At 41.0% G+C, this 25476-nt stretch overlaps 1 protein-coding gene across 7 annotated transcripts in view; it reads right to left on the reverse strand.

Annotated features, from left to right (window-relative positions):
* The window catches only part of SNED1 (sushi, nidogen and EGF like domains 1), a 91288-nt gene that overhangs the window by 33239 nt on the left and 32573 nt on the right, over positions 1 to 25476 (reverse strand). For 4 of the 7 annotated variants that reach the window (XM_042458895.1, XM_042458894.1, XM_042458893.1 and 1 more), the window contains exons 2-13: positions 21840 to 22127; positions 19987 to 20127; positions 17604 to 17766; positions 15201 to 15326; positions 14235 to 14348; positions 11414 to 11527; positions 9102 to 9215; positions 8792 to 8908; positions 6802 to 6927; positions 3902 to 4006; positions 1007 to 1120; positions 240 to 359 (exon numbers count right to left, since the gene is read on the reverse strand). In XM_042458895.1, coding sequence (XP_042314829.1) covers positions 240 to 359; positions 1007 to 1120; positions 3902 to 4006; positions 6802 to 6927; positions 8792 to 8908; positions 9102 to 9215; positions 11414 to 11527; positions 14235 to 14348; positions 15201 to 15326; positions 17604 to 17766; positions 19987 to 20127; positions 21840 to 22127 — 1642 coding nt within the window. Of the gene's footprint in view, positions 1 to 239; positions 360 to 1006; positions 1121 to 3901; positions 4007 to 6801; positions 6928 to 8791; positions 8909 to 9101; positions 9216 to 11413; positions 11528 to 11813; positions 11857 to 14234; positions 14349 to 15200; positions 15327 to 17603; positions 17767 to 19986; positions 20128 to 21839; positions 22128 to 25476 lie in introns of those variants that run through there. The other 3 variants (XM_042458899.1, XM_042458898.1, XM_042458897.1) reach the window with 3 other exon arrangements.

The raw sequence follows: 25476 nt of genomic DNA on the forward strand, positions 1-25476 counted from the left end.
TCTAAACTCTGGAGAGAAATTGGGGAATAAGCAATAAACAAAATAAATAAAACAAACAATCTAGCCAATCTCCCACTACTTTGACTGGCTACAGGAGAAACCATTCCTCACTCAGAAATGGGAGAGAATGATATTACTTAACCTGAATTAACTCTGCCTGTGCTAGGAGGCAAATATTTCATGTGTATTAAAAAAATAAGTATGAACCCACTGCTCTACCACCAAGGGCTGTCATGTACCTTTCTCACAGTGCCTGCCAATGAAGCCTCGGGTACATTCACAAGTGTAGGAGTCTTCTTGAGCTTCACACGATCCACCATTCAGGCAAGGCTCCGAGTCACAGGGAGAGGGTGGCTCAGCTGCAAAAGCAGACATGGCCTCACATGGGCTGATGCTAAATGAAAATCCCACCTGCCCCATGGAAAGGAGCTCAATTAAACGACATGGGGAAAAATGGAGACATATGTTTGAATTAAGAAACCCAGAGGTCCACAAGCCCACATACTTCGTGGGACCATTTACTGCCCAATAGTTGATGCTTTTGGCAACATATGTTAAAAATACATAATTCCCAGCTTACGAAGGGCCTAACTGGATGTGATACAGTCTTTTAAAATCACTAGCAAAGTGGAAGTGGAGTGGGCTGATTACTGGTGGGATGGCAATAGGTAGCAAAGCAGAGTTTAATCCCTTTTCCTCTGCTGTAATCCCAAAGAAAATCCTCCCTTCAAAATTGTTTTTTTTTAGGGTAACCCTACACTAGTTTCTTCATTTTTCTGTTCCCACACTTCCTTGTCATATGCAACATATTTCTTGCATTCAAACCAAACGTTCTATCAATAGCATCATGCTTCCTGACCCTGAGTTTCACTGTCCTTTACTTTTAATGACACAGCATCATGTATCATGGGCTGAGAAATAGAAGTTGGTGTTAATATGAGTTTCTCACCACGACCTTCTTATCTAAAGCGCATTCTGGTGTTTCTGGGCTTCCTGTCTTACTTACTGTGGTTAGTCCCATAATCCGTATGGCACACACAAAGATAACTGCCTCCATATTCCATGCAGTAGCCTCCATCTGGGCACTGGGTGTTCATATTGCAAGGTGTAGCAGTCACTTCTGTGGTAGTGGGGAAAAGCACATATAGACATGGCAATACCCTATCATAGAGTTCAGTGCCAAAGAAATAAGTTTTATAGAGATGAACAGTGTTATGCACTGAATCAGACATAGACAAATTGTGGCCCTCCAAATTTATTGAAAAGCAATTCACATAAATCTCATTGTTTACTATGTATGTTATGACCAACAGGAGGCTGAATAACACCATCTGGGTCCTATGAGGAGATATCAAACCTCTACCTGACATTGTGTACATAGGAAAGAAAGTAAAAAATGATAATGAATATGAAAACTGCAGTTGGCATTGCTTGCATGTTTGCAAGTTATTGTGGAACAGGCCTCTTCCTTTTCAAGCATAAAGATGAATCTCCTTTGCTTATCCTGGTATAGGGGGTACTTTACTTACATAGTTAACACTTAGCACTTGGTACATGTTTTATTTACCAAAAGAACACTCTTCAATTTAATGCAAAGTTTAATTCAAACATTGCAAGTACACATGGAAGCTGGCACGAAAGCACTTCATCTGAGTGGCAATCCATGGCAAAGCCCACTTTGTAAGATGTTTATCATACTGTTCATCTTTGGTGAGTTTAACACAATTGCTATTGTTGGATTGGCTGTGAGAATTTCAGAAGGAATCACAGTGCTATTGCAGTCTGAGTAATACCACTTCTTAGTGTACAGTTACTAAAACATTATTTTGGACCAGCAGCTGGCAATTTTACATGGAACTTCCATCCAGTTATATAATTGAACAAACTCTACTTATACAGTATCTCACTTTCCTTCCATCAGACAGCATAAAAAGACATGTATAGGTGGTCTTTCATCCAGACATTGACTAGAGCAATATTTGCTTAGCTTCTGCATCATTTGCCTCTAAATCATGTCCTTGGGAATGAAGTAACTTTATCAAGAATTAAAGGCTATTATTTGGGGGCTCTGAAACCATATCCTTTGTGCATCATGTCATTACTGAAATGCCACACTAAGTGCATAGTCCATTTCAGGGCAGCAGTTCACCAATCTCTTGCATCATGGCACTAGCAAAAATTATTTGTGGTGTTGGCAAGCAAAGCACCTTTGCATATATTCCTTAGTGTTGGAACATGTGATAGTTGTGTCAAGAAAGAAAGAATTTCAGAATCTGATCAATATGAAGCACTATGAAGATTGGTTGTTGATCTGTATGGAAGATGGGAGCTCAGGAGAGTGTTATGACTTCTATAGGTTGCTATTTTAATTGTTATGGTTCCACCCTACAGTCCTAGAATTTGTAGTTCTGTGAGGTATTTACAATTGTCTGCCTGAGAATACTAATGCTATAGTGTAGGGGAGTGCATTACAGGATTTCAAGTGCCTTGTGGAACTACAAATCCTAGAATTCTGAAGTACAGAGCTGTGGCAAAATGGTATCAAACTGCTATAACTGTGCAATGGCTCAAGAATAGCTAATCTAGATGTACAGTTCTGGACCCGCCTCCCCCCTTAAAAAAACAGAAATTCACCTATATTCAAGCTCCATTGGCTTGAATGGCAGTGCACCCCCCATTTTGTCCCTCTGCTCCCCGCAAAAGGGTGAGGGACGTGGACTTCAAGTCTGCGAAAATGGAGGAGCGACTGTAATTCTAAGGGAATTGGAATAGGCACTCAAGAAATGAGGGATTCTTTGTTCTTGGAATATAATACCTCCATTTCTATCTGGGCCAGTAAAACATTGGAAATGTATTTTGCTACTGATCTAAAAAGTCATATGGAGTATTTGTATAACTTGAGAAGAACTATGAAATTCATAGGGTCACCATAAGTTGACAGGTGACTTGAAGGCATATCCATCCATCCTTCCTTTTCCAAAGAAATAATATAATGGGAATTGCCATTTTCTTTCTTTGAAAGAGACAGAGACTGGAGATAGACAATAATATGTAGAGAATTAAGTTGATATGAGACGTACAGTGCTTCACAAGTTATACACGAGATTATTTTTACATCCCAGTTTTGCATTTGACCTAACAAGTTTATAGATTTCAGAAACAATATGTAAAACTCACTTGCTGTGTATACCTCATAAGCAGCAATCCCTCTTTCAAACAATTTGAAAAAAATGGCCATCAGTCAACCTAACATTTACCAGTGCCTTACTAATCTCCAGAAAGTAGTAGAAGATCCACCTGCAACTATTAAGTACACTACTAGAACCCCTTACTTTCCTAACTGTGGAAGCTATTTTTAGAATGCCCCCCCCCCAGAGAACCTTAAAGTTAAGACACTCTCAAACAGCTATAATGATAATCAGTAACACATGCAGGCTGAGATCCTATTGAATACAAGCAATGTGAAAAGTGCCACCAGTGTATTTATGTGGCATCATCCACTGCAGTCATTGCTCAGTGACTGCAAAAACAAAAAAATCAACTCCTTGCCTTGAATAATTTAGTCCATAAGTGTTGAGAGCTCCAAGCTATTTGCAATATTGTCTGTTGTACTGGATCTTGGCTCTCATCTATTACAAGTTCTTGTAACTCAGTTGAGAGCAAAGTTCAGTCCTCTAGATGTTGTTGGACTGCAACTCGCACCATTGACTATGCTGACTGAGGATGATGGGAACTGCAATCCAACAACAGGCAGAGAGCTGTGCTTCCCCCACATGAAGTGGACACATGGTTGATGGTTGTTATTATTGTTTGCGAGTCTTAACGATTTACAGACACACAAGAGAAGTTTAGAGAATATACCAAAAAGGTTCAGGTAGACCAGAAAAAACTTTATTCCTACCAAATTCACAGAGAAGACCAAAATATCCAGGTGAGCACTGGCATATAGTTACGTTTCCATCGAGACACGTTCCTCCATTTCGACACTCACAGTCCCCAGAGAGCTCTGCATAAAACAGGCAAAGAGAAGAAGTGTGTAGGAAGACTAATTAGGCTCATCTGTCCCAGTAAAGGCTCTACTCCTGAGGCCTTCACCCCCACCTCCACCAATAACCAACACAGTGTTGTTCAAGCTGCTGTAGGGAGGGATCTGGATTAAGTTTGGCTATGAGTGCTATGGTGACAGAATCTTTACTCCCTTTTCTCATGACCTCAGATATTTACCTTAATTAACACCCAAGAGACTGCAAATTATAAACCAGCCGCTGCTCCCCTCTGGAGTCATCAAGCTCCACCTATCAAAGGCTCCCTTGTGGCCATATCTGTGCTCTGTTCAGCAACTCTAATGAGCCTTGTTGTTTCTTTTAAAAGCAGTACTCCACACTCAACCCTCCCTCCTCTGCAGAATGACATGAGCCAGTGTTTCCTAGCATGGGTAGGAAGAGTGCAAAAGGACTAAGGGGTGTGTGTGAGCAGGGTTGGAAATAGAGAGAACAAGAGATGAACCTACAGTGAGAAGATGGAGAAAATTGCAGCTCCGTTAGTAACGGAGATGAGGTTTTGCTTAGGAGATTCTGCATTAAAATATTACCTGGGCAGATTTGATGCATTAGCTCATTAAATTGTTGTAACAAAGCAATAAAAGCTGAAAAATCAGTGGGCATTGATTCTCTGTATATTCTGAGGAAGGATTTTTATATACAATAATCTTTATCACCCAAATGAGAGTCTATAATAACATGGCTCTGCTTATTGTTGCCTAGTTTGTTTGGCTCTCTTATAGTGCCCACAGTTTAGAATGAGATTAGGCAGGCTTCCATTGTGTTGTTAATTTATTTGTTTGTCCTGCTGTCTTTCTGATCATTTTCTTAACTCTTAACATTGTTCATTACTTTGATTCTTAATCAATTATTTTATTAGTTTTTTTTTAAAAAAAATATTGGTTTTAATGTATCTTACATCACTTGCACTTTTTAAAAATAAAAAATGCACTAAAATTTTCTCCAATGAAAGAACAATTAGAAAAATAATGACAAGTTATAACAAGTTTGAGAACCACTGTCCCACACGTTGAAGTACAATTTATGCAACAGGAGCCCTGGTGGCACAGTGGCTAAATGCTGGTACTGCAGCTGCTTACTCACAAACCACAAGGTTGTGAGTACAATCCCAGCCAGGGGGCTCAGGGTTGACTCAGTCTGGCATCCTTCTGAGGTCGCTAAAATGAGTACCCAGCTTTTGGGGGGCAATTAACTTACAGTTGTAAACTGCCTGGAGACTGCTTAGTGTAGTATGAAGTGGTACATAAATAAAGCTGCTATTGCTATTGCTCTTTTAACATGTTGAAACTCACAGTTCTGCAATTCTTTGTACTAGACCAGGGGTAGGCAACCTGCGGCCCGCCGGCCGGATGCGGCCCAGCAAGGCCTTGGGACCGGCCCCAGCCTGGTCCTGCCGCCGATTGCCGCCGGGGCCTTTGGCCTCTCACGCGCAGGGGCAAGGGGGGCAATTGTTTATAGATGCCTCAGAAACATGCATTTATATTAACATTTTAAAAAAAATCAGCAAATTTTTTTGCGTGTCCTCCACTTTTTAAAAAAAAGTGTCCACCATTTGAAAATTTTGTCCTACATTTGTCCCGGTTTTTTTATTTATTTAAAAAATTTTTTTAAATTATTTAATTATTTATTTTTTGGCTTCGGCCCCCCAGTTGTCTGAGGGACAGCAACCCGGCCCCCGGCTCAAAAAGGTTGCCTACCCCTGTACTAGACGATACAGTAATCTTGGCACGTATCAACATCTCAGGACTCTTTGTACTAAAATACTGTAAAGCTATAGTCCAAATCATTGTATGGTAAGTAATTATCTTGTTACACATTGAAGATATAACAGTACTGGTAACAATCCTTCCATACACCTAAGTAATGTTGTGGTGTCATCACCATGCCAGAATCAATGCATGCAAATAACCATACAAACCAAATTTTAGGGCAGAGCTACATCAATGCTCTGTCATGTGAATGTCTTCAGTGATTGTTTTGGTTGCTTTTCTAAAAGCTAGAAGCTGCTAGGAGAAGCTGAGCATGAGCTGGAAAGCTGCTAAAAGAAGCTGAGCATGAGCTGGAAATTTGCACAGTGTGAGAGGGAATTTATTCTTTTTCTCAACAAAATAATCTCTCTGAGATTATGGGTGGTGGTCAAAGATATGAGTACTTCATGCCTCCTAGAGTCAAAACCAGCTTAGGGGCAGCACAATTGTTATGAATTGAGGCCCATCAGGATGGAAATGATGATTTCCCCAACTCCATGTGAATTTTTAGAGTGCTCTCTCCCATTAAGAAAGGTAAGGCTCTCACATCAGGTAGCAGTGCATAAATAGTCATGAATTATAGTCCTCCCATATGAAGGAGCCCACCCTACTGCTCTAGACAGCCTTACTGATTGGTGTGTGACTCTACAGAGTGAAATAGGCCCCTGCAAACTTTAGTTCTGACAGGTTCTCAGAGCAAGGCATTGTGGATGAGTTACCTTGGGACCACTGTAGCCCTGGCAGACTCCCAGAGCGCCTGCCCATAATGGCTGATTCTGAAGGAGCCCTCAGAACAAGATAAGACAGAAAGCAGGGAGCATCATTTTCCCCTTTCAGGCAGCCACAGAGCTCAAACAGCTACTGTGAACTTTTTAACCAGCTTGTACCTTCTCATAGCTGCTCTGAATAGGACTGTCGCCACACAAAACTTAATGAAAATATCCACATGACTGAGAATTCATATAGTTCTGTCCTTGGAATCTTATACTTACTATCTCTGCAATCTGTGCCTGTGTATCCTTCAGCACACTCACATACGTAACCTTGGCTGGTTTCAAGGCAAGTGCCCTTATTCTGGCATGGATTGGAGATACATGCACTGGGCATTCTTGGTCCACCTACAAAATATTAGTGAAAGATTTTGGCATAAGGAAAGAGGGAAAGCACTATGTTTCTCTAGCACAAACAAACAAGACTGACTGCACTTAATAAAGAGTCTTCAGATACATGAAAGTTAGGATAGGGTTCAATATACAGTTTTTCTTCTCTGTTGTGAACAAGATAATAGATGTAAATGGAGATATAAAGGAATTGGGATACCAGGAGAAACTATAACAAAACACTGTTTGGAAAACACTGGAGAATTTTAAGAGAAGCTTAAAGAAATATTAAGCTGGATTAATTTGTGTGATTTTGATCCAAAATTGCCTGAATGGTTTCATGAAATAACAGCTTTGCATTGAAAATGAGAATAAAGTTTTTCCAGCAATGTGCTACAGAAGCTACTGTATATGGTAGGGCTGGGATCTGTGCAGCCCACCATGTACTACTAAATTGCATTTCCCACCATTCCTCCCCATTTTCTATGCTGGCAAAGGTTGCTGGGACTTGCAGTCCAAGAACATCTCAACACATATTTTTCAGCTTTTGTCTATGTTATGCAATCTATGAATCTATTCTCCACAAAGAACATAAATTAAGAATTTTATTTTTATAAGGGCAGCCTAACAAATTGAAGCTTGGACCATGATAGCTGAAGAATCTCCATCATGAACTTGCACACACAATTTGTCATCTGAGGCTTTCTACGACATTCTACTACAGTATGCAAACGAATCTTGCAGCGCATTTGAGACTAACTGAAAGACAGAAATTGGTAGTATGAGATTTCAAAAACTTGAGCCAACTTCCTCAGATGCATCTCAGGAAGTAGGCTCAAGTCTATGAAAGCTCATGCTATTATCTTCTGTCCTTCAGTTAGTTTAAAAGGTGCTGCAAGATCCCTTTGCATACTGATTTTTCAGACTAACATGGCTATGTGTTTGAGTTCTACCATAGTGTTACTGGGTGCTGGGATGCAGAGCAAGGCCTTCTCAGTGTGGCACTCAGACTCTGGAACTCTAAGGAGATTCAGTTGGTGGTCTCTTGGTAAAGAATGATGTTTAGTCTTCCTGTTGCTTGAAGATGTTTTAATGGTTCTGCCTTAAATATTCTGATGGTCTAAATTTTTTGCTAGTCGATTATATTTTAATGACTACTTTTATATGCTTTTTCTGTTTTTAACTTTAAATTGTATCTGGATTTTTAATACCCGTAAGCTGCAATAGGCCAAAAGGCAAATTACAAATGACATCATAAACAAACAAATAACATGTGCCTAGTTATTCAAGTGGCAAGAAGGGCATAAGCCTTCAGGCAAAATGCATAATGACAAGAAGTAAAATTCAGCCTATGGGGATGAAGGTAAACAACTGTTGTGTTGACAAACAGCTGGATAACTAGGAGAAACATCAAAGTCACATAAAACCTGTCAATGGACGAGGTGAGGAAGTGAAATGCTTTCTAGGACAGGCATAAGTGATCTAAGAATCTGGGACCTCCATTGACAGAAGTGATCATATAGACTTATTATTTTTCTCTCTGGGTTGCTGTAGGTTAAGGATGAAGGAATCAGTCTATTTGTGGTTCATGTCATTTCACATGTAGTCAGTTAAAAGTCCATTCTGCCTAGTTTCTGCATCAGTCTGTATTTCCTTTTTTTTAATACATGAAAATTGTCATTTATTTTCATATGCATGTTCTCCTGACATGTGGATTTTTACCATCTGCTGTTCTGATACACACATTTCTGTATCCAGTTTTTGAGCCAAGAATGGCATTGCAAAATTCAGAAGTAGGAGCAATCCAAAGGATAACCATATTCCAGAGCCACAAACACATTATTCTTGGAAATGTGAATGGCTGCGTAGTTGTCCATCTTACCATATTGACAGTTGTTCCCATAGTAGCCTGGAGAGCATGTGCAGATGTAGCGCCCAGGGCGAATATAGTTGCATGTCTGCCGGTTCTTGCAGTTCCTGCCCTCACAGGCTGTAGGATCTAAAGCAAGAAGAGTCAGGAGCCTCAGTAGAGCCCAATGCAGCTAAATAATCAGATACAACAGGTACAAGGCTGGGCTGGACTTCCTTGTAGGAAGTCTGAAAGAATTATGAGGAGAGAGAGAGAGAGAGAGAGAGAGAGTCTAGCTATGTGAGGAGGAAGGTGCTGCCATGCAGTTATAAAATCAAGGCACCTGTTTCACAGCGCTGTCCTGTGAATGGCACCACACACACACAAGTGAAATTGTCCACCAGGTCTATGCATCGCCCACCATTCAGGCATGGGTTGGACTCGCATTCATTTATTTCTGTAAAGCAAATAACAAAAAGATCAAGTCTAAAAAAAGGCTGTAGGCCTAGCGAGGGGTAAAACCCACTATTTAGGCACATTTTAAAGGTTGTCATTCCCAAGTATTGAGTTACATGCTTAGACAAAAGGAAATACTTTTTGTACACAGCATATTAAACTGTGGAATTTGTTAGCACAAGATGTAATGAAAGCCATTGACCTGAAACTTTAAAAGGTGATTAGGTAAACTCCGCAGCAATTAGTCATGGTGGTTATATATTGGCCTGGATTCAAAGGTGGCATTATGTTTGTGCTACTCTCAGTTGCACAAGGAGACCTCTGATATTTCCTTATGCAAGGAGTTCTCACTGTTGTCCCATAATATATGTCAGGTAATACAGGCAGCCAGCATGGCATAGTGGTTTGAGCATTGGACTAGGGTTCTAGAGACCAGGGTTCAAATCCCAGTTTGGCCATGAAAACCCAGTTGGTGAGCTTAGGCAAGTCAGATACTTCAGAGGGAGGCAAAAACAAACCCCCTCTGAACAAATCTTGCCAAGAAAACCCCATGATAGGCTTGCCTTAGGGCTACCATAAATTGGAAATGACTTGAAGGCACACAAAAACAATGAAGTACAGATTAGGCCAGTTTATATGCTAGTCACTCAGGTACAGTCACACCCACCCCCACAAGCCAGGATGGAACTGATGGGCCCATGTGGGGTGACAGAAGCTTCTAATGGACTATACAGGCACACTAGGTGCCACAGCTTCTGCCATGCTGTTGATACCTGGATACATTATTCCTATCTCTCTAAAGCCAAGCCTCACCAATCTGTGTAAATACACTGTTGGGGCTTTCTACTCTACTACTACTACTACTACCACCACTGATAATAATAATAAAATTTATTTCTATTTCCCGCCTCACCCTACGGATCGAGGTGGGATTACAGCAGTCAGCATATTTCAACAATAAAAACATAACTACATAGCATACAAATATATATTACTATCCATACAATACAATTAGTCGACTCTCCATAAAAACATACAATACTAACAGAGGTGAGATGTTTTGGTACAAAGGTAGCCCCATGTAGAGCACGTTGCAGAAATCTAAATGAGAGATTACCAGTGCAAGTACCACTGCTTCAAGGTCCTTTTGGTCCAAGTAAGGGCACAGTTGGTGTATCAACCGAAGCTGGCACCAAGCACTCCTAGCAGTCCCATCTACTTGAGATGACAACTGTAGAGACGGGTCCAGGAGTACTCTCAAACTGTGAACTTTGTCCTTTTGGGGAAATGTGACCCCGTCCAGGACAGGTTGGCAAAACTCCTTGCCTGGGCCTGGGGGATCCTATTGCTAGTATCTCCGTTTTCTCTGGATTCAACTTGAGTTTGTTTTTCCTCATCTAGCCCATTACCGACTCGAGGCAGGCATTTAGAAGAGAGATGCCATCCTTGGTCACTGCAAGAGTCGGAGGCACAGAGAAATAAATTTGAGTGTCATCAGCCTACTGATAACACCGTGCCCCATGTCTCCAGATGATCTCTCCCAGCGGCTTCATGTAAATGTTAAATAGCATGGGAGACAGGATGGTGCCCTGAGTTACACCAAATGTCAGCTCTCTCTTAGAGGAGCAACTATCCCCCAGCCTCACCATCTGGAATCTGCCTGAGAGGTAGGAACGGAGCCACTGGAGCACAGTGCCCCTGGCATTTAATTCTCTCAGGCATTCCAGAAGGATACCATGGCCTATGGTATCGAATGCTGCTGAGAAGTCCAAGAGCACCAGCAGGGTACTAGTCTTACATTGGATTTCAGGACTTCCACATCAAAGGTGATGCCAATGCCAGTTGTTGAGGAATGTGACTGGGAGGCTGCTGTTTACACCCATGCTGTTGGTATGTTGGCTTCTAATTTGTTTGGCCAAAACAAATGGGGAAAAAAATGATGGACTAGACAGGGATTTAATCAGATCTAGAAAAAATATGAATCACCAACCTGGAGCTTCCACACAATATGAGCTGAATATTACCCTATATGCACAAATATAGACATGTATTGGATTTCTGGATTGTGATGATATATGCCACCTGCTAACAGCAACATGTACTAACAGAATCACATTGCTTTGCCTTGAACAATCTTCCAGTTCTGATTTTGGCTCACATTACTAATGATCTTCCTATATATGCTTACTGATTGCTTACCTATCTCACAATCTTCTCCAGTATAACCTGACTGACAAAGGCACACAGCTGTTCTGTTTGTGACCTGGCATTCTCCACCATTATGACATTCTTTGGCTTCACATGGAGACTCCTCTACAATATTTCAGGAAGGAAGGAAGGAAAGATTAAATTAGGACAAAGAGATATTGCTGTTCTGTTGATATAAGCACACATGCTGTATGGTACTTGCAAGCTGCTACATGGGTCCTTCAGATAAGAGATATACATTATCCTTTTTCCAGTCTCTCAACATGCATATCACTCCAGATGCCAGAAATAACTATATATCTTTTCTGTAACACCAAAAGAGAGACAGGGATGGGAAGACATAGCGTCTGAAAAGGAAAGAATATGGAAATTATGATTGCTCAAAGCCTACCTAGTTGAAGTGCCTTTTGTGGGCACATGCTTTCATTCCAACACTGCAGCAGAAAATGAAATGGAAAGAAGTCAAGTTTTAATTAACTACAACCAGTTACTAGTTTGTCATAGGTCCTCTTAAAGGCTGAAATAGGTCTTGCAAGGCTGGGGAAAAAAACACAGTCAAAGTTCTGAAACCAAATATATTTGAATATTTATATTTATTTTTTGATAATAGGTTGGCAGTGATGATGGATGCAACAGAGATAGACTCCCCTTTAATTGATCACACATATGCAAAATATATAGGTAGCACACCCTGACACCCAGTGCACATAATAGTTACAGCAAATAGCACACAATTGGGGGGTGGGATGGTGTTGCATGTTCTCGGTTATGGAATGGCCAAAGTGAGCAGGAGGCCCTAAACAGGACATTGTGCCTGGATGTTTTGCCAGGAGAGTTATTCAGGAATATTCCATGGTTAATTTAGTCACAAATATAGTTCCTTTTCACAAATCTGATCTCTCCTACCTCGCCTCCTTTTCCCAGCGTTACTTCCATCCATACTAAAATTTGTATCTTGGCACAGACTCTAGAATTATTATCTCTTTTTTTCTGCGGATTGTGCATTCCTACCTGTCTTGCCCCATTGCAGCACTCTACTCCCTGATAAGAGTCTGCAGCCCTGGGATGACTATCTGAGAGGGGCACTTGCTGGAGAATAACTGAGTAGCATCACCAGCACCATGAGTACATAGTATGCATGGCTCCAAAGAGGACTGACAATCTTGAAGAGATGGAGAAGGGAATAAGAGAGGAAGCACAGATGAGAGATGGGAGGAAGATTTCCATGAGTGGGAGGAATAGGTGCCAACCAGTCTTGGCAGTGTAATTGTGAAGAATCCTACTTTGCCGTCATTGAACAGACATCTATTTCTATTTTTGCCTTAGGTTTTAGTCTTTCTCTCATTTAGTTCTAAGCTGTTGGACTAGATTATGCTGTGTTTCAGTTTGTTTTACTTTATGCCCTATGGACTAATTGATATTTTTATCACATAATTATTCTTTGGTTATTTGTAATTGTTTATTTATGGGGTGAATTATTATATTAATTGTTGCTCATGTGATATACTGGGCAAATTACTGTGACATAAGAAGTCAGAGATCCATGGGAACTTTGCCTTGTTCTGAACAACTACTGTGCTGGAGTATGTTCCTCAGCTACTCTCATGGCCTGAAATTCCCCCTCACTACCAGACAGCACAGTAACCGAACTGCAGGGTGAAGCTCTGTGGTTTACTTAAGTATTTGTTTTAACTGATGTAAACTGCATTGGCCTCATGTTAGGAGAAAGGTGGGATAAAAATAAAATAGCCTGCAGACAGCCTTCCCTACCATCTCAACTAAGACCAGAAACAGAAAATGCAGGCTTATGATGAACATCTTCAATTTTTTTCTCCTGTTTGCCTAATGAAGAAGCCAGTGTGACTTTGAAAGCTTGCAACATGCAATTGTGCATTTTGGTTGGTCCAATAAAGGTATTATTTGAATGTTATAGAAAATGAAATAAAGTACAATACATCCCCTAGCCTGCTAGGGCAAAAGCAACGCTTAAAATTTTAAAATATTTGTTATAAGCAGACCTAAACATTTTTTTAAAAAAGATGAACCAGTTCTTTTAAAAATATACAATTTAAAAAAACAATAACAACCAAAACCAATCCTGCTTTAGGACCAAAGGCCAAATTAAATAGTGCAATTTTGACTTCTAGCTAGAAATTTAAAGGGAAGCTACCTTTGGGGCAAGAGGGGTGACTGAGGACAGTGCCCCAGCAAGTTGCTAGCTTGTGACAAACCAGGATTCCCACAGATTTCTGGCTAGTCATGTCATGGGAATGGGATGATTCTGAGTCTCTTTGGGCACAATCTTGGTTAGAAACAACATAACCTCACCACCTCTCCACAGGTGATGATAGTATTTGTCACAAACTGCTAATATCTGCCATCTGTACCTTTTGCAGTAAGGCCCTCCACATCTAGAACTTATTTAGGAATGGGTGTGATCACATGCTAGCCTCTCCATTTTCTGTGTTGACAGCAGGAGGGAGCAAATTAAAGGCAAATTGCAAACACTTTTATAAATTGCATGTAACATTTCCTGACCCAGAACATTTCAGTAGAGTACTAGTAGGACACCCTTCCTGGAAGCAATTTCTCCATCTCAATTTCACATGTAAAATGATTATCTGCTACTTGTGGTCCTAGTGGGGAAGATGTCACATTTCATACCATGGTTTGGGCAGGTCATGCATCTTCATTCCTCATTCCTAAAGTAGAACTGTAATGTAGAGGTGCTGATGCAAGTAAACCTTTATAATGACCTAAATTTACCCATAAGTTGACTTTCCTGTGTGTGCCCTTACACAATGCTTCTCACCAATTTCACATGTAGCTCCTTTAAATCCTGGTGGACACTGACAACTGAAGCTGTTGATCCCATCAATACAAGAGGCTCTGTTCCGACATGGGTTGGAAGCACACTCATCCACATCTGCAAGAGGATAAGAAGGAAGCTAGAGAGTGGAGTGTGCCATACACTGAGCACACGGCTTGTTTGGGAACCAGTTTGCTCTTCTGGAAAATTTCTGGGGTCCTAATTGGTTTCCAAACGTGGTGGGTGCTTTCCATTTGATCTGTTTAATGTGGAAGCGCCTTGTTTAAAGGCAAATATGACAGGTCTTGCCACTATACCTGCAGCACTGGCAGCAGGGATGCGGGGTAGGATGGGCCACAAAAACGACCAGGAAGGGGCTGCGTATGGGGCTTATCATTGCTTTAAATGATTTTCATTATGCTAAACTACTGTGAGTTATATAGCCCATTCATGGCAACAGTTTGAATACTTCTATGGGAAAATATACAGTTGAAAATATCTTCTCAATGCCATCAAAGCTAATTCCCCCAAACTGGTAGGTTGCATTCACTGTGGTAGTAGTCACCAAGATTCTTAAAGAAAGGGCTAGCATGTGCCCCCTTCACCGCATACAAGAAAGTGACTAATTGTAGTGTACCAAAGTCAAATAAAAGGAAGTACTCATAAACATTCAGTTTTTACAGAATGTGGAAGATAGCAGGAAGGATAGTAAAAAAAAAGAAAAAAAGAAAGAAATATATGTAGGAAGCAACTTTATATTTAACAAAACCTCCAGCCTACTTCAAAGTTTCCAGTTAACTGTGGCTCTGAGGGTCCCACACAGAGGTCATTCTTGGACCTTTTGATCAAGATCCTCAGAACTGAAGATGCTAGAACTAACCTAGAATCTTCTGCACACAACAAAAGCACTCTACTACTTGACTATGGCTCCTCTGTACAAGACCATGAAAAAGTCAGGACAAAACTCACCGATATGACATCGTTTTCCAGTGAAGCCAGCCAGACAAGAACAGGTGTAGGAGGGATTCCCTGTGATGCAGTCTTCAATACACTTTCCTCCATTTAGACAAGGGCGGAGTGTCAGGCAAACTGAAGCTGTAGAAAGAATTAGACCCACTCTTCAGTAGAGGATGGCAAGAACAGCCAACTCTTAAAATACATTGCAGCAACAGTGAAAATGGACTGCCACAACCTTCTTTGTTCCTGTAGCCCTAAACCCATTTGGTCTAGAATTAAAATATTGGGCTTGTAGAAAAAAGTACTGCGTTTGGTTTTAAACCATGCAATTCAACTTAGCCGGTCTGCATTTCAGCCGGGCTGAAATTTTGTAGCAAATGAAAAAGAAACAAAACTAAACTAAAATTCTTTTGAAAGTAAGAAGCTTCTTGTAAATTCTAAAGCCCAGCTTAAAGGATCAAGACTCCCAGAACAGATGATAAAGGCTTCTGAGTTGCCAATAAACAGTTGGCACCTGGAGAGTAGACTGAGAAGGCACATAGCAGGCATGTTGTAACAGTTCTTCCCATTCTGCTGAAATATATTACAATTCCATATATAATAATGGCTTTCAAAATTTATCTTTTTTTGTCTTTAAAAAAACATTTCCTCTTTTATGACAAAGTGTAATTCATATCTTAGATAGGAGGGCTGAAGGCTTAGGAAAGCAAAGGCTTCAGTCCAAGTTCTCTTTCAGAGCCGCCCAGCTGCATATAGATTTTAAGTGAACTCCCAAAATACCCTTCTCCAAAACAAGACATTGTCCACATTGCAAAGCAGAACTCCTGGGGGGAAAATACTGTTTGAATCCAAGCTGTCAGCCAATTAAAGAGCTTTTCCCCTTTTTAATGGATTAATAATATGACTTTTAGATGAATTACTAGTTTGCTGAGCTTTTAAAATAAATTTGAGTATTATTAAACTCCCAATAAAGGTGCATTTGAATATGGAATTTAAAGAAATGTTATCATTTACAGTTGTTAAAAAAGTAATATTTCACATATACTCTTTCATTCCATATTATGGTAAGATACAAGAACTGAAATAGCTGCAAAAACAAAACATTTAAGCTTAACTGAATTAAAATTTAACTTAACTGAATTAGAATATGCCCTTATCAATTAAAGGTTGACTGCAGTCCTATCTATGCACATATATAAATAAGTCCCGACAGATCTTGGTGGGGTTTATTCTGAGTAGACGTGCACAGGATTGTGCTGTTGTTCTCCACAATCAGTCAACTTCATTCAACTGATTACTCTGCTGTTAAGTTTGCAGCCCTATGCCTTAAGGCTCTTTTTAAAAACACAGATATGTGAATCTAATTCATTTCAAAGTGTTCCATGGATGTTTTATTTTAACTTGTTTCATAATGCATGTACAGTACATTGTAGAAATACTTTAGTTTGACACCACTTTAACTGTCATGGCTCCATCCTACAGAATTTTTTGTAGGATGCAGGGATTATTAGTTTTGTAAGGCACCAACAGTCCTTGGCAGAGAAGGCCAAAGACCTTGTTAAAACTCCAGGATTCTATAGGATGGAGCTGCAGCACTTAAAGTGATGTCAAACTGCATTATTTCTACAGTGCAGATGCACCCTTATTTTCAGTGTTTTTTTTAAATTATTAATTAATATTCTTAATATATACAATACATATCATATTTCTATATATGAATATATTCCTACATCTATTACATTTTAACAAGTTATTTTATATTTACCCTCAGTGCCCCCCTTCCCTGGAGCCTTTTCCATCCTTATATTCCATCCAGAATTTCAGTTCATCTCATGGAGGTAGTCTTCCATCTTCTTTTCTCAATGCTTTCTCAATGAATTCTTTCCAAATCCCCTCAAAATAATTTATTTTCCATAGTCCTTTTTTTACTTTCAATTTACATGTCAATTTATTATTAATCGCTAATTTCCATACCTCTTTATACCAATCCTCCACTTCTACATTTATTTTCATTTTCCAACACCTTGCTATTATTCATCTCGCTGCTGTAAGCAAACTTGTTACCAATTTTTTCTTCTTTTTTCCATTTCTCTTATATAATGATTTTCAGTGTTTTCTAAAGATCCTGCAGCTAGCAGTGGCAGAAGAGAACACAGCTCCACAGGCAGAGACTCTCTATTCAGCAGCATAGGCATCCCCTCCACATAATTTGTAGCTTGCATACTGATTCTGCACCCATGTGTTCCATGCCCCCCTCTCTCCATACTTCTCACACTATATTCATGCTCAGGAGCCAAGATTTCAGAGGTTCTGTTGCCACACCCAAACTACACCCGCTGTATAGGCTGCTGCCTTGCACAGGCACTGAGTTTGGAAGAATTGGTTTGGTAAAAAACCTAACTGCTGTCCTCTTACTTGTGTTGTTGCAGCCCCCCACTTGCACCTGGGCATCATCGATTCTGAACACCCAGCGCCCGGGGATACCCACATTTGTCGTCATCTCCACGTCGACAATGTCATCTGTACGGGATCCAGGGATGTTAAAATATCGTTTTCCATCACCGGCATTGAAACCTGCCTAGGAAGACAAGGGCAGAGAGTGAAACCTCTCGCTGGGGGAAAAGCAGGGCAGTTGTAAGAAAAGGCAAGGGACTTCTTTCTTTCACCATGCCTCAGTGCCCTGCAGAGGAATGGACTGCAAGAACATAAGCAAGGGAAGCATCAGATTTCACTCACACTAGGCTTAAGGCTGATTAATGTCATCACTTCCCCATTTGAAAGGCTAGTATTTAGGACATGAGATAATGCAACCTCCCTCACCACTGCTCTTCCAGTCCCTGCCTGGGGTAGCAGATTTCACAATGGAGAATAAGAAGACCCTATTTTGCTCTTTTGGAGCCTCTACCCAGACAGATTCGTTCCAGGCTCTGGATAGCTTTTCCTACTCATTCTCTACCATTCAGGGTCTGTAGGCATATGATGCAGCAAACGTGCAGGTTCTGTAAAGTTATTTTTAGGGACTTCAACTCAATCCCCATGCTAGCTGTCAGGGAGATATGCGAGCTGCAGCCTAAAAAAGTAACTTTGCCATCTAGATTTGTAGCTTTGCCATCTAGATGGCAAAGAAGAATCAGATATAGTGGGCCCCTCCCATCTGCAGGGTGTTGGTTCCAGGACCTCCTTTGGATGGGGACAACTGTGGTAACTCAAGCCCACATTAGCCTATGCGTGGCAATGTGTGTGCCCCCATGTCAGCACACTTGTGGGTGTGTACTGCCACTGGGCAATATGACGTGGAGTGAGGCAATCCATAGGAGCCCCAATTTGCAGATGGCTAGTTTGTTAATACGATGGGCTCACTGTATACACCATCTTGATTTCCACAGGGGAAAAAAAAGGGAGATACAAATGCAATAAACACAATCCAAATGCATTTTCTTCATGCAGCCTTGTAAAATAGTCATCTGCTGGGCCATTTGTAATATCTTTGTTACTACACAATGAAGCATTACAGAAGTTGTTTCTTTATTCCTACTAGGCCGCAAATGACTAGTGTTGGCTGACAGCTCATGAATGCATTCATGGACACTAACTTTTGAAGACTTATCTGTAAGGCTGCTTTGGGACAAGCACTTTTATTTCCCTCTAGGATCCCCATTTCAGCTGCTGTAGATACACAAGCAAAACCTGAGTAGTCTTGTATCCTAGAAGGAATATCATAGTGTTTTGCATGACATCTATGATTAAGGACCTTAGCTATGACCCATGCTGAACTATCAGCATTAAAAGAAAAAAGGAGGGAGTGAAGGGAAGGAGGGAGATCAGATGGTCTACTTTATTGCAACCCTTCTCTGAAATGGCTCTTGGCACTGCAACGCCTCAGCAGCAATCCCCGCAATATCCATGACTCATTTGCTGGAAAGCACACAGAAATGCTGAGCCTATTTTCATCCCCATTCATCTGCACAGGGTAAATCCAAGAAAATCTTGGACTCTTCCTCACTCCTTTCCGCGAAACGAGTACAGCTCTGCTAAGCTTCAGCCAAGCAGCAGCAGCCTTTGCCATGCTGATCCATGAGATGCTCGTGCCGAACCACTCCACCGCCTTGTGAGTTGCAGCAGCACGTTCTCACAAAAACTTGGTCATAAGCCGATGCCTGGTGAAAAACTTTTCAACTTCCTCCCCCCCCCCCCTTTGGCTGGACTAGGGTAGGGTGTTCCTGAAGTACTGTACAGTATCCAAACCGTGTGGTTACTGCTCTGTTTACAGTCATAAAACTTTGCACTTCTGAATTTCTGGGGCTGAAAATGTGTCTATTTCCTTTACACCTGCAATTTCCTGCTTACTGGAGACACTCGGATGAGAGGTGGCAGGCAGCCAGGCACAGATCAATTAGTGGTAAATTCACACATCCGAACAGCCACCGGTTAAAAGAAAGAAAACAACCCATCAGGATGAAAGAGAAAACACCAAAGGAAACTGTACTTGCTGCAGTCGCTGCTGGTTGGCTCTCTTTAAAAGGTCTGAGGCAATGAAGGGAAGGACCTGAGAAGCATCAGCCAATGTAAGGAGATTAAAGTTCCACTATAACAAAGCTCCTGTGAGTCTTTTGCTCTGAAGAGACAGAACTACAGGGCCAATGTTTAAGAAGATGGAGCTGAGGGAAGGTCATATTATTTTGGAATCCTAGCAAGAATTAATAACAATAATAATAAAAATAAAAAATTACTGTTGGGAAGAAGGTGTGTCATGTATTAGAAAGAAGACTTGCTTGCAAGGTGTGACCATGGAGTCTACCTGGGCCGCAATGCCTCCCAGGCCTGCTGAGTCTCCTCCGCTGCTGGCATGCATGCCAGTGGTCCAGGTGATGGACTCATAGTTGAAGATAGTGAAGGAAAGCATGCCATCCGTGATGAGGACAATCTGGAAGGTATTTACCTAAAAGGAAAACAGAAATAAAAAGAAGAACATGAACACCAAACCATAAGGAATGCCACAGTGAAGTACAGCACTGCTTGTTGGAGCAAAATTCTTTATTCCTAGAACTCTTGCATCAAGGTTTTCTTTCCCCCTTTCTGAGTTCTCAGGACCTGCATTCTAAAGAGTTCAGATGTCAAATAGACAGAAATCTGACCTAGAATTTTAAACAAGGGTATTGATTTCTGAAAAGGGCATCCTGGCTTTTAACAGTTGAGCCATCTTGTCTGTTTTTGATGCTTCTTGTTGCCTGACTTCTTTCATCTGCTATTATAGTTTTTTAGTTAAGACTTTCATAATTTCTCAAACCATGGGGTATATTACTTGTTATTATTGGGACTGTTTTGTATTTTGTCTTCTAAATATTTAAACTGTGGAAAGATAGAATATAAAAATAAATGGGGGCTGGATGGCCCTGTTAGAATCAAAGAATCATTGAGTTGCAAGAGACCACAAGGGCCATCCAGCCCAACTTCCTGCCGTGCAGGAAGACACAATCAAAGAACTCCTGATAGATGGCCATCCAGCTTTTCTTTAAAAACCTCCAAAGACAGACCATCACACTCCACTTTTGAACAGCCCTTGATGTTAGATTCTTCTTAATGTTTTGGTTTGCTCTCTTTCTCTGTAGTTTGAATCCATTGCTCTGTATACTAGTCCCTGGAGCAACACAAAACAAGCCTTCTCCATCTTCAACATGGCATTCATTCAAATATTTAAACAGGGCTATTATGTCCCCGCTTACTTTTGTCCTCTCCAGGCTGAACGTACCCAACTCCCTAAGCTGCCTCTCACAGGGCAGTTTCCAGACTTTTTACTGTTTTGGTTGCCCTCCTCTAGATGTGTTCCCACTTATTAATATTTTTCTTGAATGGTGGTGCCCTGAACTGGGCATAGTATTCCAGGAGAGGTCTGACCAAAACAAAATATTATGGTATTAAAATATGCCTCAATCTTGATACTATATTGATGCAGCCTAGAATCACATTGGCTTTTTTAACTGCCACATCACACCACTGACTCATGTTCAGCTTGTGGTCTGCTAAGACTCCTAGATCTCTTACACATATACTGTTGTCCAGCCAAGCATTACCCATCCTATATGTGTACCTTTTATTTTTATGCCTAAATGTAGCACCTTACATTTCTGCCTTTTGAAATTCATTTCATTAGTTTGGGCCCAGCTTTCTAATCTGTTAAGGTCATTTTGAGTTCTGATCCTGTCCTCTGGAGTATTAGCTACCCTTCCTAATTGGATGTTATCTGTAAATTTGATAAGCATGCCCTCTATTCCATCATCCAAACCATTGATAAAGATGTTGAACAGCACTGGGTCTGGGGCAGAAGCCTGTGGACCCTCACTAGTCACTTCTCTCCAGGATGAAGTGGAGCCATTGGTAAGCATCCTTTGGGTTTGACTGGAGTTTAGCAGCTCATCACACTTTATAGCCTACCTTCCCTCAACCATAAAACATAAAATATGATGGTTCATAAGAGTAAAGCAACCTAGAATCATCCAGTTGTTTTGTCCTACAACTCCCATAAGTTCTCAGTCATCTGCTAGGCTATGACTTGTGGGAGTTGTCATTCAATATATTCACGACACTGCCTTGCTTAATAGTAAGTCCCTCTCATTTTGCACCCTTCATCAATGCCCTTGCCTAACCACTTACTGGAGACAGGGAATTTCCTCCAAAGAAGGTGACTTGGTACCATGTGGCTATGAATACCCACTGGGCAGAAAAGTCTGGGAATTCTGGAAAATACTGCCAGATGTCCTTAGTGGCTCGTTCCAAGATTGTCTGGTCTTTGGTTTCCCGGTAATACACTTCTCCTGCACGGCGATTATCTACATCAGCCCAGAAAGCTGCAACCACACGCCGGTCATTGGAGATAGGAAATGCTACTGGCGTAAACTGAGACACCTCTTTCAAAAAGGAGATGATTCCGTTGTTGTTTACCTAAGAAGAAGAAAAGAAAAATCGACATGGTGAAAAATAAAGAAGTGATGCAAAATAAATTAACCTCCTTGGGCCCTGACATTGTGCAAAGAGATGGAAGGCTGCTGTGCCCAAAGGTTGTTCTCTTCCATGCCTTCCATAGATGATTACAAAGGACATGAGACCACAGAGGAATCCAGGAAGAACTTACCCAGAAAAACAAATCTCATACTCATTTCATTTTAAAATACACTTTATTTTAGAAAGTATGTGCTACCCTTCCCTGCCTTTGAAGTGCAAGTGTGCCACTCTCCTCATGTGTAGATGAAAATCTGTGTGCCAAAAAACAGTCAGGAAGGGCTTCTCTTCACAGACATTCCCCCTCCCAGTCTCTCCACCCTGCCACTTGCTCGTTGCATCCGAGGGCTAGAAAGCTATAGCCCAGGGGTCTGAGAAGGAAGGCAGAACAAGCCATGCCCTGTTCTCCTGTCGGAGATGGGCCAAAGGAAGGAGGAACAGCTGAGAAAACTGCAGCACCGATTAGAACAAACAGGGTGCAGTTCATTTGGGTCAGTCTCACCTCAGAAGGCAGCAGAACTTAGAATTCACTTCCTTGCTTTAAAGCGGCAGAAACATTTCTTCTGAAGAGACTAGGAGATGAGGTAGTTTTACGTTACCTCTTGGTCAAAACAGGATTGCTGGGATGCTAACAGGAGTAGCACAGCTGGAGTAAGAGTCATCTTCCTGTTTTAGAAGCAAAACCCTTACAAGTAGAGAAGTCTATACTCTGAGGCATTTCTTTACAGTTTCTATCCACTAATAAATTCCTGTTGTTCAATAGTGAATCCTTAGGCAAAAGCATGCTCAACACAAAAACAAGAGAAGTAGCAAGGTAATAATACAGATTTGTACCTCAAATATATTTCACAAACAAAAGACTTTATGTACAGCTACACCTTCAGAGCATGGCACAGGTGCCCTCATTGGACAGGACACCTCAGAATGCAAGAGAGGATAGCTTCTCAGTGCCTCATGCACCTGTTGAATAGACTCCATTCCATAGTAAAACGTGTTAGCCCTGAATATGCTGTAAGATTGTTTGTTGTCCCTTCACTACATTAAAAAATTCCCCACATATAGAAAACTATCATAGCAAGGAGCAGGCTGAGACTGAAAGGTACTCTTTAATCTGCCAAGCTTTTAATAATATTTTTCATGTGTGAAAGCATATAGTCATGCCATATCTTGCTTGCATCCTGATACAATTCAATAAAGGCTACATTATGTGTTTTTTCTGGGCCCACAAGACTGGCTGACAGGACATGCACTTTCCCATATCTGACTACCATAATTGGGCTAGAAATTTTTCCCCTCACAGAATCATGCTAGAGTTTCCTGCTCCTATCTTCCCCATACTAGATAATCCACTTACATCACTTGGACTAAGAGTGCATAGTCTCCCTCCCCATATGGCCTGTATTCTCTCAGAGTTGATTTTCTTGAGGCTGTATGCAGATACAGATCTGTTCACAAAACTGAAACACTGAAATGCAGGTATATGTCATAGAATCAGAGCAATGGAAGAGACAAAGGCCATCCACAGGATTGTCATCTTGATGGCCCTACCATAGGGCATGGTAGCCAAAGCATCTTTCTGAAGATGCTATGTTGTCTCACTGGGCCTCCAAGCTTATGTGTGACAGCCTGACAGTCTTTCATTTCCTCTCCTGTGGCAATTGATATGGAAAGGTATAATAGATGACACTGGGGATCACCTAAAGTAAAGTAAAGGGCTAGCCACCTGTGACCTACAACTATTTGCTTATATGCAAGGCATCTATCTGTGTCTGTGGCCACTACAATCTTCATGGTGCACATTGAACTATGGATGTGCACAGTCCAACCTCATAGCAGGGGCTGAGATGATGCCCTTTTAACTTCTGTTAACTTCTGTTATTCAGTCCAACATTGCTGTTTTAAATTTGCTTTTTTAATATTTTGCATATTGATGGTTTTGGTGATAATCCAGTAAGTTAAGCATAATATGATATCCATTCAAAAATGACAGGCTCTTACATTGACAACAACATTTCAAGGACAAGGAACAAGTGGACTCCTAAGTTAAACCACAAATTCCATTCACTTTGGGTACGTTGCACTTCTAAGCATTCATTGATGACTCCCTCTCCTCCTGCCACAGCATTTTCCAAAGCAGACAGGGTGTTAGTAAATGAACACCCATGTCTTGCATGCCAACATTTTTCTGAGTGGTGCCTTGCTTACCACCAAAAGGAGCATTTCACAAGATAGACCCAGCCCAAGTTAGTCCTTCCTCCCACCGCACCCTATCAAGAAGCCCCCTCTGAGTTAGTGACTATTTCGTATTCCACATCCACACAGAGATCACTCACTTCTCTGGAATGAAAAGAAACCACAAGCCATCTGAACTCTGGCCTGTATAGAAAGCAGCAGGAAAAATTTTGCTGAGGAAAGAAGCTGAGCCCTTGTTTATAGATGGAATGTGGTCTGAGATGCAGGTGTGACATTGGGGGTGGGGAAGAGGAGGCTGCTTCACCCTGGTGAGCAAACTCAGAACTCAAAAAATGCTTTATGTGTATGCGCAAGTGGCCAGTCCCAAGCTTGGAATCTCAGCAGAGTCTGAAAATCACAGCATCACTGTGTAGCTGAGCACAGCAACATGAAGTTAAGACCCAGTCACTCTGTAGCCTCAAAACAGATGAGGCAGTTTAGCCCAGACAATGTATGCATTCTACTTTGGAAAAAGTATCATTTATGGAAGACCTTTTGTATGGAGACAGGCACAGATAAGGGTCAGTCCTAAACAGACAGTTTACACTTGGGTTTTATAGTGGAACAGTAACTGGACACTGCTGAACTTGGGAAGTGCTTCCCATCCCATAGTATCACTTCCATTTGTCTCCAGTTTTAATTCCATTATTCTTCTCTCACCCATATATTGTAATATATTAATAACCACAGTCACAGAACTGCTCTGTTTTGGGGCTTGGGTGGGGCGGTGGAGATAGATGCAAATTGTTAAAATATTTATATCCTGACTTTTAGCTGAATGTCGCAGAGCATCATACAACAAAACCAATCTGATAAATGTCTGATAAATGTAAAACAGTGTAGATAGTAAGATGGATATTAAAAAGCTAAAAATAGTTTGTGACCAGGTGACTACTGATAGGTGTGCTCTGGGTGTGTGTTAGAGTGCAGTCACATGGAAACACTTCCAGAACACATCTCACTTGATTTTCCAGGTGCACAATACATTGCAAGTGCAATTGTGGCATTAATCCTTCCTTCCAAAAGACCTGGTAGGAACTACCAAACTGCTTTTAAGGAA

Source organism: Sceloporus undulatus, chromosome 3, assembly GCF_019175285.1.
Source record: "Sceloporus undulatus isolate JIND9_A2432 ecotype Alabama chromosome 3, SceUnd_v1.1, whole genome shotgun sequence".
In the NCBI taxonomy this organism is placed as follows: Eukaryota; Metazoa; Chordata; class Lepidosauria; order Squamata; family Phrynosomatidae; genus Sceloporus; species Sceloporus undulatus.